Source organism: Anabas testudineus, chromosome 24 (genome assembly GCF_900324465.2).
Source record: "Anabas testudineus chromosome 24, fAnaTes1.2, whole genome shotgun sequence".
NCBI classification, from domain to species: domain Eukaryota; kingdom Metazoa; phylum Chordata; class Actinopteri; order Anabantiformes; family Anabantidae; genus Anabas; species Anabas testudineus.
Window position 1 is genome coordinate 12595979 of NC_046632.1, and position 14313 is coordinate 12610291.

At 41.3% G+C, this 14313-nt stretch overlaps 1 protein-coding gene across 1 annotated transcript; it reads right to left on the reverse strand.

Moving 5' to 3' along the window:
* Positions 1 to 4382: 4382 nt before the first annotated feature.
* mideasa (mitotic deacetylase associated SANT domain protein a) lies at positions 4383 to 14313 on the reverse strand. Its single transcript, XM_026340877.1, has 13 exons — positions 13801 to 14313; positions 11584 to 13333; positions 9959 to 10174; positions 8886 to 9228; positions 8709 to 8775; positions 8448 to 8590; positions 8261 to 8364; positions 8048 to 8123; positions 7860 to 7948; positions 6815 to 6958; positions 6600 to 6728; positions 6264 to 6421; positions 4383 to 5605 (listed from the first exon to the last, which is right to left on the reverse strand). The coding sequence occupies exons 2-13, from the start codon at positions 13087 to 13089 to the stop codon at positions 5344 to 5346; spliced, it is 3237 nt and encodes a 1078-aa protein (XP_026196662.1). The 5' UTR covers positions 13090 to 13333; positions 13801 to 14313; the 3' UTR covers positions 4383 to 5343.

Here is a 14313-nt window from a genome sequence, read left to right on the forward strand (position 1 = left end):
CAGAGCGAAAAGATGCTGATGTGGTTTATGTCACTGAAATGTGCATTCAGTGAAGCTTTTATTTATTTTAAATCATTTATCATATATCAACTAAACAAATGCTGATAAAATTAGGACAAATAAAACACATTAAACTAATGTTTTATTCAAACGTGACCAAGAAACGGCTACAAACTATATGAGCACTTTCATTAAAGTATAAAAAATAAATATTGTAAAAATTACTGCTTTGTGGGTGATAAAACCGTGATGATCAGCAGTTGGAGGAAGGCTGTCTTTATTTTTATGGCACATTTATGATACACGAATGAAAAGTGCTTTTCATAATGCATTAATCATATTAATTAACAAGACTAAAGCGACCAGGTCAGCAATGTTTCTCCATTTGTTTAACAGCTTTGGAAACCCTTCTCCACCCACACATTTCTGATGATGGATTTGGCAAACAATTACTGCGTCAAGCAGTTGAAAGAAAACTGAAGAGATACCTGTATCAAGGTCACTTTTTGATGCCAGTGTGCTTTTGTGTTTTTCTATTTCTCATTTCTAGTGAAGCGAGCTTGATTTATTGCACAGTAAGCATTAAATAATGCCCGTATATGAAGATTGTCTTTGTTAGAGAGGTGACTTGGTTAGGATCAGCCAAAAGCTGCTGCTTTTCTCATGGGAAGATTGGCAGGGTTCAGGAAATGAGGACTAAATTGAGAGCACTTACAGTGAGTGAGTGCATTTGGCAGCCACCACCTCTCTTCCTCACAATTTCAAATTTCAGCAAGGTGGCCTTCCAAGCTGCTTATTTTGCAGAGTCATAACAAAGGAAGGGTTGCTGTAATAAACTAAGAGTGACTTTATGAGGGCGGAGATGGGCAGATGGGCACAGCTTCCCCGACACAGTCGCCGCATTGATTTGAATCCTTCTCTTTCACTGTTCACCGTTCAAGCTAGATTAAATTCTCATTCCCTCGTCGTCCACACCTGGTGACTGCATTATTTGATTTAAATGTCACGTAGCCCCTCTCTTCACATCACAGCACATTACCTCTGCAATGTCAAATTTAAAGGAACAGTTTGACATTTTAGGAAAAATTATTACAACTATAATATTGATACATTAAAATACAAGAAAAAGTATGTGAACCTCTGTGGTTTTCTGCATTAATGTGTCGTAAAACATGATGATATTCTGAGGGTTAGGGTTCACATAGTTATTCCACCAGCAAGGTTTTTATATTTGTTCCCATAAAGACATTAAAGATAGATTTTGTTGTGTTATAATTTAAGACACGTAATAATAATCACATACTTTTCTTGCCACTTTAAAGCTACAATAAGGAGACCATTAGTTTAGCATAAAGACTGTCACCTTCAGACGTTGCCCAAGCCAGCTGTTGCCACATGATTCAGTCTTTAAGCTAGTTAAGGCTACTGGTGTTTTGTCATATTTTCTGCACAGACATGAAAGTGACATCAAAGTTCCATAAAAGTCTCGGCAAGAAAGTGAATATGCATGTTGTTCCTGAAATATTGATCGAGGCCTTTAAGCTTTTTGGAATCCAATATTGCCCCTAACACACAGAAGAGAGATGATCCTCTTCACTCCAAATCTAATCAGATGAAACACTTCAAGATGCAGCTGGAGGGCAAGATCTACTGTTCGTATGAAATTAAAACAAGAAAAAGGAGCAAACCACACAAAACTAGAGTGAGTCACAAACACTTTATGTTTCTAAAGCACCACAGGCTCACTCCATTGATCAGCAATGAATGAACTGTAGTGAAGGAACATTTTGCATCACCATAAAAAAGTAACACTGCTGACTGCGGCTAAAATACTGACAAATGGGTTTAATTTCATTAAGTGAGCCACAGGATGAGGATAGACCAGCAGCTGATCTGTGGCAGAATGGACCTGACTGTAAAATAGTGAATAGCTGCGGACAAGGCTGACAGACAGATAACCAATCTCAGAAGGAGGCGTCACGGGCCAAGAGGTCAGCCTTACAGATTACACCCCTCAATGTCACTGACCGCACGTTGAAATTGAGCCGAGTGGTTCACATGCAATGTAATGAGAGTTATACACAGCAGGACGCATCCAGAGGAAGTTGTTTATCTCATTATGCGCCTGACTTCAAACGCTGCAAATTGGTCTGATTGATAGAATTGTAGAAAATAGCTCAGTCTGCAGTTAGTGAGCAAGAAATCAATGTACCATTTTGTACAAATGAAAAAAATGCTTTCACAGTCACTTAAACCAACATAATGAAATAAATAATGAAAGGAAGAGAAAGAATCCAAGCCTTTTATTGTTACCTTAAACTTAAGTTCAGCTAACAAAATACATTATCCACTTATAATAAAAGTATATATAATAATAATATAGTGGTTAGTTAGTTTCAGGTTTGTATGTGCACCAAACAGCACAGATTTGGATGAAGATGTCTTTTCTTATCTGTGTTCTTTCCAAATATTTAAATTTAGCCACTCATCTTGAACACATCCTAAAGGAATAATTTCAGTTTTTATTCCTACTTTTAGTTGCACTCGTGCTCTGCTCCTGCGTGTCTGTTGTAGCCTCTGCTTCTTTTTATGTACTCGCTTTAAGACCGACATTGACCTGCAGCTTCAAAGGTCACATCCAGAAAATAATCCAGCCTTTATAGAGGAGTGGCTGAACATAAATAATCTTTATATACATTTTCGGTTTGCATCAGATTTGACCCCACCCCAGCCTCATAAGAGCCATTGATCTTCTCATTTGTCTTCCCGACATTTAGTGACATTGATCCAGCATTTTGTCCTTGTCTCCATTGCTCTTCACCAGTCTGCCTTGTAATGTCTTCATCTTCTCTTCTATCTCTAACCTATTTTACAGTGTCCATGTAGCCCGGGTTTCTAATGGGACCTTGCTCTGTGCTCAAGACATTTGATCCTCACTGTAAACCTCTAATAACGGATTCTCTGAGGACACCGATACACCACATTATCAGCTGCATTTAACTGCTAACACCAGATCCATAACACTTGACTAAGTAGCAGCTGTACTCATAAACTAAAATAGTACATTGTGTTTTTTTGAGGAGAGCAGAGGGAGACGTTAACTTCATTGCTCTCACCAGATTCCTTTTTGTCCATTGCAAGATTTGAAGCTTGTTGAGGCTTTACACAAGACACTGAGCTTCAAGTTTCCTTGCATGTAGCTGATTGTGTGTCACTTGGATAAACACAATGCACTGACTTCCTCTCCTCTCTTCATACAAATCTATCGTTAACTTTGTCCTCTTCTTTCCTCTGCGGCTCCCTCCCTCTGTACCTTTCTGCAGGACGCCCATGTGCAGTTACTGGCACTCCCACCCGCCCAGTGTATTGTCTGCTACTTATTGTTGTTGTTGTTTGGCTGCTTGTGGCTCTTTACTTATTCCTTTTCCACTCACCCCAACTGAGGAAAATAGCCAGCCACCCTGAGCCTGGTTCTGCTGGAGGTGTCTTGTGTTCTCTCCACTGTCTCCTAGTACTGAATAAGGGGGATTGTTTCTAAATAACTTATTTTATAACGTATTGTTATATTCTGTAAGGCCTGAAACCTTACACTCTAAAGTGCCTTGAGATGATTTTTGTTGTGATTTGGTGATATATAGATAAACTGAAATTAACTGAGTTAAATGCAAATGTAGGGATGGTCGGCCCCGTCTCAGATCAGCTGTTAATTACTATTTTCCCACTTTAGTTATGGTGAACAGTAAAACAGTGTTATACATTAGAAAGAGTCTTGCAATGTGTTTTAAGTCTCAAAAGTCTTAATTTTAATTAAAGGATTTCTTAACATATACTGTACAGTGAGATTGTTGAATCTCAACACTGTTGAAAATGGTGATATGATGAAGTCAGATGAGGAATTTTTCTCCCATTCTGTGTTCGACTATCCTGTCATTAAGTCCATTGACTACGAGTCAGTGAATTTTAATTTGGTTCTTGTCTTGGCACAGGAAGCCGTTTCATACTCCTCCAGCGAATTTCTGCAGTTTGCAGGACAGTAAATGAGAGCTGTCAAGAGTCAAATCTGTCAGTGATGAGTGGGAGACAGAAGCAGGGTCACTTTGTCCTCTGTGATCTCACAGCAATATGCCTTACATCTTATCTCCTGAGGCCAACAAGCTACACATCCATTTACTGTGCATGTTTTCTAAATGGCTGAGTTATGTCAACCCTGATCAGTGCCACATTTCGCCACACCCTTCTCTTAAGACGAGTTGGCTTTTCAGGCTTTAATCTGAGAATAATAGTCCTGTCTAGCCTGTCTAGCACACTGAAAAAGACCTGATTACAGCATTGGGAGATACATTTTATTGTGCCAATTATTTGCTTCATAGACATACAATAGATATTTGTGTAAGGACAGCATTTTATTTAAGAAGGTTTAAGACTTTGTCAGTTTATCTCCTTAAATAAACAAATCTTAATGTAATCCACAAAAGGCCAAGATGATGTAAATCTATACAAGCAGCAACAAAATTCCCATTTGTCTGCTAAGAACTGTGTGTGAAGGAAAATGTCCAACACCATATTTTCAACTTCTACCTCCACCTGCTGGTTCAGAAGTGCCTTGCAACTCTACAAAATAAAGACATCTTTCAGAACAGTAATAGAGATTTTAATAAACTTTTCAATATACAAGTCTTATTGCAGCTGACATGATTAGTTTTCATATTACCAAATTATTGGAAAATGCAGTATCATAAATATATGACAATCTCACTTATACTTTTTTTTTTTTTTTTTTTACATATTCATTTCAAACGTCCCTTAGTTGTAGAAGTGCACAACCAACCCTAAAAAATCTGATGGAAATCTGCAAAACTCAGCACAGTATTTTCCTAAGAAAAAGATCTTTACCTAAAAGGGCTGCTTCTATAAAGTGAGATTTGTTTGATCGCTAAAGCGACATTCTCTTTTGAAGCATCATACGGATCCATCAAGTCCCCTCAATGAAAATGTTATATATTTCGACATATATTCAATTAAATAAAGGATATAAAAAAGCATTGTTGGCAAAAGCAGAAGCATACATTATAAGTGCATTTACAAAAAAATAAACTTCCTCTGAATATTTAAAAGGTACAAATGTGAAAATGTGGAGTACAACTGCCTGGCTGAATGGCATAAAGCTAAAAACAGAGGTCCAGGCAGGAAAGGAGTGAAGATTAACAGGAAGACTTGAAAAGCGTTTCTCTTGTGCTTATTCTGCTCTCCGTAGAGCACTACATATTTTTTCATCCCTCTCTCTTCCTCTCTGACTCAATCACTACCCTCCATTTACTCATGGATTTGTTTTTTTTTTATCTCTCAGTGCCAGTCTTCGTCGTCATCATCCTCTCCTTCAGATGAGTCCTCCTGGCTGCTGACCTCCGCCTGCTCCGTCACTCCGTTCCCACTTCCTTCCTGATGAGCTGCTGCTGCTGCGGCCGCTGCCGCTGCCACTGCCGCCTTCCTGGCTCGAGCTTCGGCAGCTGCCTGCTCCTCCTTCTGACGCAGTGCTGCAGCCTTCTTCTCCTGCTCAGCGTGGCTCTTCATGTGGGCGCTCCGACTCTTCACTTTATAAAACACCCTTAAATACGGGAAGAAAATGATGCAAAGATAAACACAATAGCAGCTGTCGGCAATGATGCAGCACTAAATGACAGAAGAAAGATTAAGTCAGCTGAACTCTACTGCAAAGGAGTACTTTGAACTTTCAGGCATACTTATCAACATGCACCTAAATAATGACTCATGCCTTAAACTTGTGAAACTCTGCAGACCTCTTCGGAATCACAGCATGCATCACGTGTGCAACCATGTCACTAATCAATCAATCAATCAATCAATCAATCAATAACCATGTGAACGTGTTTGATACTAACTTTGCTTATGTGGCCTGTGTTATTACACAGTCACAATGGATTTATGTTAGTGCATTGGCTCTGATGCACTTTTAAACTCTTGCTCAACTAATATTGGATTTTGTGTTTACACCTGAAAACAAACATGCCCATGCCATCTTGTTGTTAAACTCAAATGTAATTTTTATAGTGTTCTAAAATTACTTTAATCATATATTTAGCTTTTTAAGATATAAGTAAACACTGTATGTCATATATGACAGATGTTACATAAGCATTACATTTGAATTTGTTCCAATAAAAGCTAATAAAAACCTTTTTGTTCTGCTTAATTGAACAAGGATCGAGACATCAAGATGCAGCTTAACAACAACGAAGCCTCACCTGCCACATTTTTTGCATGGAAACACTGCGTCAGGATCCTGCGGGGGCTTCACCGGTGTTCGGTTCTTCTTTGCTGCAGGCTCGGCCCGAGGCCTGTGAGGTGCTGCAGGGGGATTATTCACACTCTCTGGTTCTTTAATCACCAACACTGTACCTGCCTGGAGCATCCAACAAGTAAATAAATGTTATTTGATATTTTTAACACATTTAATACACTAATTGTAGACATGAGATTTGTGGTAGAGCTGCAATAATTTGTCAATTTACTAATCATGTGAGAAAAAGATCAGGTATTAGCTTCTGTAGTCTTCTGGCAGTAAACTGAATAAAACTTACATAGTCATGAGCCTGTAGTGACTGAGCGACTCTCGCCTGCTGGCTGCTCTCATGGCTCTGGTCGTAAGAAACATCCTTCTTGTTATCGTCATCGCCCTCTCCTTGGGTCACTTTTGACTGCTGTGAACTCTGTTTACATTTATGAATCAAAAACGTGTTAAAATTCACTTTCGACGCAACTTCTCCCTTTAACAACACAATGTACTTCACCGTACCTTAACGTCCACCACAGCCTCTGTGTGCTTTTCCACTGGAGAATAAGGGGGGCCGAAGGTTAAAATGCCACTGCGACCAACCTTCACCTGTTTCTTGTAGGTGTAGTAGAACTCTACACACTGAGCCACAGTCTTAGTCCGCACCTTTAAAATGTGCCACACACACACGGGATGGGTGATATAGCCTCAAAATGATGTCACAATATTTCAAGGATAAAATATTCTCCAAACAATTGATAACAGTGAGAACACACACTATAGATCACAAAGACCAACATAACTTATATCAATATTAAATTATGGTAACATGAACAATGACTGGGCGCCACTAAATGCTACAGGAACCTCCATCATGGTGACTAAGAATATGTTCTTACAACACATTTTTGATCAACTAATCACAGCTTTTAGCAACAGGGTCAACCAGACCTCCTCACTAAGATACAAGATTTTGTCCTTTCCCAGTTCTGAGTGGCCCTAAGAGGTTTCCTAAATCACTCTTAGTCTGAGACTCTAAGAGTTTTCTAAGAACGTATGTGAATACAGCCCCAGGTTACTCAAAGAAGGAAAACAGCTTTAATGTGCATAATGTGAAATGTGACAGTTCACACTATATTGTTTCCGATCATTTCTATGCACAGTTAATAAATTACAACACTGAACGGCCTCTGCTTCATGCCAGTGCTATATTTGTTAATGTTTCTATGAAATGAAGATTTTATTCCCATAAATCCAGTTACTTCCTGTCACAAAGAGGATGTGGCTTGTTTAGTCTAATTTTCTTCTCTTTCACACAATAAAAAAAAAATTTGCTCAGTGCTATAAGACCTGTGGCCTCATAATCTACCATGTTTTCTATTTAAAAAGAAAGTCCATGACTGAGTATATGATAAGTTGTTTAAATCTGTAGATCTGCCTAACAAGTGCTGTGACAACTTATTTATGTACACAGAGCATATTTAACCTCTAGATTCTAATATATTTTTAGATTTATCCACAGTGATTTGTAATTGTTTGTGCTACAGGATAACACCAACAGGCATACCAGTTTCTGCACCAGAAAGAAGTCCTTCCTATAAGCAGAGATCCCCTTATTAAAGTAGCGCTTCTCCTCCGCAGTCCAACTGTCAGAGCCTGTAATTAAATTATACTCAAATTAAAAAAGTGTCTTTACGAGAATCGTAAAAACTGTGAAAGTAGCTTTAAATCAATTCCTGCAATGTTGATACTCACCTGAGTAGTGATAACCTGCAAGGTGATGGCCTTTGGGGAAAACTGGGTCCTGAAGCATCAAACGTCCCAGTGTTTCCTTAAAATTCATATTGCAATGTCAATATGCAACTTTATTTGAGTGCATCAACCACTAACATTGTGATTGCATAAATACATTTTACATTTTCATCAAATTCTGCAGCTATGGCCACGGCTACGAGTCTCTATACTTACGAGGAAATCACCTCCACATTCATGTAAACAGTGTAAAACCAGCTCCTGGTTGGTTCCTCCCCCTCTGAGCACACTGGAACAGGCCATGTTCATCAAATCCTCCACTAGAAAACAAAAATCGAATGAGTTCATAGGAACAACATGCGTGTTTGTAGAAGTAAGTGGGGAGGAGAAGTAAAATACCCACTGCTTTCATTGTCACCATGTTTAAGGTGCGAGTTATCCACAGGGAGCCAAACCAGGTCGGCCTTGTGCTGGTCGAGCTGGGAGGAAGGTTGATCCTGCAATTCGGGAATTTCTGCCTGGTACAGCTGCCCGATGTTGATACGCCTGAACAATGTAAACAAATAGGACACAAAGTGCTAAGTTATGGAGATTTAAACTATGACTTTTTAAGACAAATATGAATTACTTCAGGCGCCTAATTAGATAATGAAACAGTACTCACGGCTCAATGCTAACAGGTGTAGCATCAGTGATCAAGGGCAGGACCGGAGGTGTGATTTCTGAACTCGCTGTAACACATAAATCAAAATGTTTTTACATTTAATATGAGAGACTCTGGTGGGTGGAATTACTCTCTTGCAGTAAGTAGAGAACGGCAACAGTAACTCCTAAGACTTACTGGAGCGCAGCAGGCTGCGTGTTGCAGACTTGGGCGTAGCCGCTGGTGGCAGGATTTGGTTGCTTACAGCTATGCTGGTCAGAAAGGTGGAGAAATAGAGTCCTGAGCCCTCGCGCACAGGAGACAGGATGGGTGGAGGTGTGTAAGGGGGCAGGGTGAGAGGATTGTCTGGTAGGCGAACTGGAGAACGCAGGTTGCTCTGGTAAGAAGTAATACTGGAGTAAATGGATGGAGGGATAAAGGTGGATGGTTTTGGAGGCGGGATGATGAGAGGCTCTGGACGAGGTCTGCGTTTTAATTTGGATTTTCCATCCTCATCCAGTCCCGGACTGTTTTCTCCATCCTGGATAGAAGGAAGATTAAGACTTATTTCAAGGTTTGATCACTCATTTGTCTTCCTTCATGTAAATAAAGTAAAGTTAGTTTAGGTTGTAAATTTCTTTCTGTTGTCAGAGTAAAGGAAACATAAGAACTGCACCCGATTACAGCACCTTTTATTGGACCGTCATCCATCATAATTTCTGATTTTATATGAACTAGTTTCCTTGTTACATCATAATTGTGATTGCAGAAGAAGGCTGTATATGCTCACTTTGTAACAGCTGTTCACATAATTTAGTTTTCTTCTAATCGACACCCTACACGTGGTTATGTGCCCAGAGGAGTAAGACTCCTCAGCAGTTGTTTCCTAGACTAACCTCGCCTAAGTTTAGCGTCTGCAAAGCCAGCATGCACTCATGAGAACTTGAACTTTGAGGTTGCTTGTGCAACTGGATATGATTACATTGTCATCTCGAACAATTCACCACATGTAAGGGGTCTTGAAGTAGTTACATAGTGTGGTCTGAGTCGGAATAAACATCTGCAAAAACTATTTTCCTTGTAATCATCATAACGCTTGTATTATTGTGCCATGTAAAGTCTAGAAATCACGGGGTTTCCTCAGGTGCTTTGAATAATTAACTTGTCTTTTGGTCACATTACATACTCATGTTAACTTTTATTTACTAGTCATATAGCAGCAATGGTTGGCAACCACAGCAATGCAAATCTCAACTCTTCACAGGACTAACCTGAGCAAAACTCTCAGCCACGGAGTTTCTGCTCAATCGCCGACGAGCCACAATGACAGAAGGTTTGCGGTCAGACTGTCCAGCAGGTCGCTCACCCTGGCCAAGTCTCCCCTGAGTCCAGCCACCCTGACTATCTGTTTGATTCTTGTGTACTGGCACAGACACTGGAATAATCAGGGGTATCATAGTTGCCTGCTTGCCTGAGGAACCTTCTTCCTGTTGAGCCAGAAAAAGAAGCGAGTAGATGAGGAGAGATGGAAAAGAAAAGTAACAGGGAAATAGAGGAAGTAGAAGGGAAAATGGAAAAGGGATTGAGATATAAAAAGAGGAAGATGGGGTGAGTGCACATGGTTATTGACACATAAAGTTCCTTTTCAAATCACCAACAGCATTAGCTTACTTCTTGGGCAAAATACATATGCCGTGTTTCATCATAAATGGCGTCGGGGCTTGAACTCTATTTGTTACTCTTAGGCATTCATCTATTTTTTTTTTCTTCAATTTATTCTGTACAATATGACAAATTAAAAATTAATTGCCAGCTACTTTTGTTTAAAAGTTAAAAGCCTGAGTAAAAAAGGATCGATTAATTAAAAATCCTTGTATCTGCAGTACATATTACACTTTACAATATATATAATTGCAAACCGTCTCCCTGGTATTTCTGGTTTGGCAGATAAACATTTCAACAGTGCTAATTTGTGCTAGTGGCAGTGAAACTAAACCAATCAGATTTGGTTAGATTAATGATTTACGATTTCGTTTAAGTTAAGAGTCAGAGATAAGACATTTGAATCTCCTTAACCAGAAAAGTGCTGCTTGTTGACCACAATACAATGGCTCTGGGTTGTGAACAGCAATATGAAACCTGTTTGGTGTGTGTCAGGGAGTACAGGAGTGTAACTGTGCAGGTTGACAGTCCGGCCCCTCCCTAGCTTTGCAGAATGACTGAGAAAAAGCCTGAGGAATGTGGAGGTGTGCAGACATGCATTGGCTCCAACTGTACATCCAGCATGTAAACTCTGTATTAAAACCTGTGGCAGTCCTGTGGATAAGAGCAGTAAAGGTCCCTGCGCTGAGGGAAAAACACTGATAAAAACTATTTTTCCATGTTCGCTGCATGTTAAACAAAACTGCTACAGTGAAATTAAAGAAGCTGCTTTCAGTGGGTGTGCCATTTAGAATGTAAACAGTATAAATCCTGAATAACAAGGTTAAGAGTATCATCTTTCTAACATTGATAAAATGAGCGCAATCTTCCAAATACAAAAGTAGCAATCTTCAATAATAGCTGTTTTTCAGGTTGCACCAGTAGCTGGTGCAAAACAACGTGCTGCACGGTATGATTTGTGCACACATGAAGACTGCCTGCTATAGCTGAGGTTCGACAGCTATTGAAGTCAAGTAAACAGACCCAAGAAAAGGATTTTGTAAAACCATAGGGAAGTACTACATTGAAACAGGGCTCTTCCTCTTTGCACAGCTGCTTGCCAACTTTACCAGATAAGAAATTCTTCTCGCATTGCACAGATTTGAACTCAAACTTAAAGCATTTAAGTTGTTGTTTTGCTCAAAAGATAAAATGGAAATAACTACGTTTATATAATGAGGGAATTATTTTTAACCTTGACAATTTTGGCAGGCAAAGACTCCATTTCTGATGCCTTCTGGGCTAAAGTCTCCAAGTTGATCTCCTTAGATGCCCTCCTTCTCCTTCGGGTGATCTGGATGACCCCTCCTGCTGTCACTTGACTTTCCCCTCCCCTCTGTGTGCCTGCTACTCCATTCTGAGATGGTGGAGGCTCTTTTGAGGCTTGAGACCAGATATTTGTGGAAGGGGGGCCCAGTGGGGATTGTCCGTCTCTGGACAAGCGGCGAGAGCGACGAGGAGCCGTCTGCTGCGCATCAGAAGTCTCCGCAGGATTCGTGGCCACCTTTTCAGGAGATGGAACGGGTGCAGATGACACAGTGCACGTTTGAGCCTCTGGCTCCTGCTGTGGCTCCACTGGCTGGACGTCTTCTTTTTTAGATGCAGTATCAGGTGGACACGGCTCAGAAGGAGGATAAGATGCAAAATTTTGGGTCTGTGGCTGTTTTGCTGGCATCTGTAGTTGTGTTGTTTCTTGCTGTGGTACGCTTTGTTGTTGCAATTGCTGCTGCTGTTGCATTTGCTGAATTTGTTGCTGTCGCTCCTGGATCTGTTGTTGGTGATACTGTTGCTGCATTTGCAGTTGTTGCTGTTGCAGTTGTTGCTGTTGTATTTGATGCTGTTGCATTTGGTGTTGCTGCATTTGAAGTTGATGCTGCTGATGCAGCTGCTGTTGCTGTTGTTGCTGCTGCTGCTGTTGTTGCTGTTGCTGTTGTTGTTGCTGTTGTTGTTGACGATGCATCTGCTGCTGCTGCATCTGGTGTATCAACTGTTGTTGATTTTTAGGCTGCTCACCATACGCCAGGCTTGGCAGTGCCTTGCTTCCAGGAAAAACAGAATAAAAACCAGAGGGAAACTGTTGCTTGGAGGGTCTAAATGTTGTCTGAAAAGGCTGCAGCATGGACCCCTGCAAAGTGTGAGACGGCACGTGGGCCTGACCCTGAAGCTCTACACCCTTGTGGCCATGTTGATAGGCTTGCATCTGAGCCTGGTGCATGGTGGCTGCAGCATGCTGATCCCACTCAAGCCCCCTCCCCTGAGCTTGGGCCTGGGAGGCATCTCTGTAAACTTCAACAGGTCCTGGCAGCTGATTTTCTCCTCCCATCGGCAGGGCGACACCTTCGTGCACTCCTTTATGGAACGCCATCTGACCTCTGACATTCACTCCACCCATGTAAGATGGCGTGAACGTCAGGTTTTGTCCCCAGGCTGACACAGGAGCTTCCTGAGGCCAGCTTGGGGCCTGTATGGAGTCCTGCTGCATCCACTTTACTGGAGCAGCCTGTTGATAGTGCGGTAGGCTCTGGGGCACTTTCTCTTGGTTATAAACAGCAGAGCTGCTAGCAGAGTCACTGTGGCTCGACTCTAAAGCCGGAGGTCCCATACCATAATAAACCTCCCCTGAATGCTGCACAGGCTCTTTCATGGCTGCAGCCCGATGCTTGCCACTCTTGTCAGTATTAACTTGGGGAGGAAGACTCATAGTAATATGTTAACGTCTGAGCTCTCAAAGTTGATCTCTGAGTGTGCAAAACTGTGTTTTTGCCTCTGTAGTGTTTTCACTGCCTGCTGTTAAGAAATTCTTCGCTTAATTGTGTATACAGAGGTATTTGGGAGGAAATATAAATCCCAAAGGAAAGTGCTAGGTGGGGAGCATGCAACCCTCCTTCCAGAATCAAATCTGAAGTTTGCCGTCCATTCTTCACATCCTCTTTAGGGCGCAGGACCTTATGAGAGAAAGGAGGAGTTAAACATTTTTGCCCTTTTTATAGAAACAAGAGCACATTAACTTGGTACTCGTCTGTAGCAAAGAGGAAATAGAGGCCTACAGCAACAAACAGCCCAGTCACTAAAGTGAAAATTAATGAAAGCATGCCTCAAAGGAGTAAACAGTGCCAGAGAGGGACTGCGCGTTAGACAGATTTCGATATTTACGTCCAGGTGTTTGCAGAAAAGAGGTCAGAAGCTGTTAAGTTCTGAAACGACGGCCAACATCAACAACAAGGAGGCGCTTACGGTGTAGCTGCCATTTGGCATAACAAGAAATACAGGAAACGAAGGGGCTCATGCAATCACCCGAGTGATAGCCAGTGAGGCTGTGTCAAAAACCAGAAACAAGGAAGCATCTCAAGAGCAGAGTGGGGTTAGGCAATACAGCAGATCGGCGAGCCCTCGTTAAACACACTGTATTTACCTTATCAGTGGTGCAGCGAGCTCTCTATGGCCAGCTCCATGGAGTCATTTTGGTTTCGATCAAAGTCGACTGCATGCAGCTCCATAAAGGGATTCTGCGCAGCAAATGTCATAACTATGACAACTTTCCCTCGAGTTTCACGGCGCACAATATGGCGAACAGGCGATTTTTTTTTTTACTGTCCCCACGGAAAAAAATACTCCAAAGTCCGGACAAGCTGGAAACGCTCATTAACGCTGTAGTTACAATGTTGCACCCTGGATCCGTATGACCGTGCACTTCCAGGAAAACATGTCCACAACTTTCTCCACGCAACAACGAGTAAACCTCTCCAAACAGACAGCGAGTGCGTGGAAAGTCTGCCGTGCAGCGGACTGCCCCGGTACCTCCGCTGATTTTAATAGTCTGCAATCGACCCCCGCGGGTCTCGAGTCACTATTTGGGTCTATCCAGAGTGTGTGAAACGCAGCGAAACTGCGCAAACACGCAGAAAGTTGTGCATCCTCTCACGCA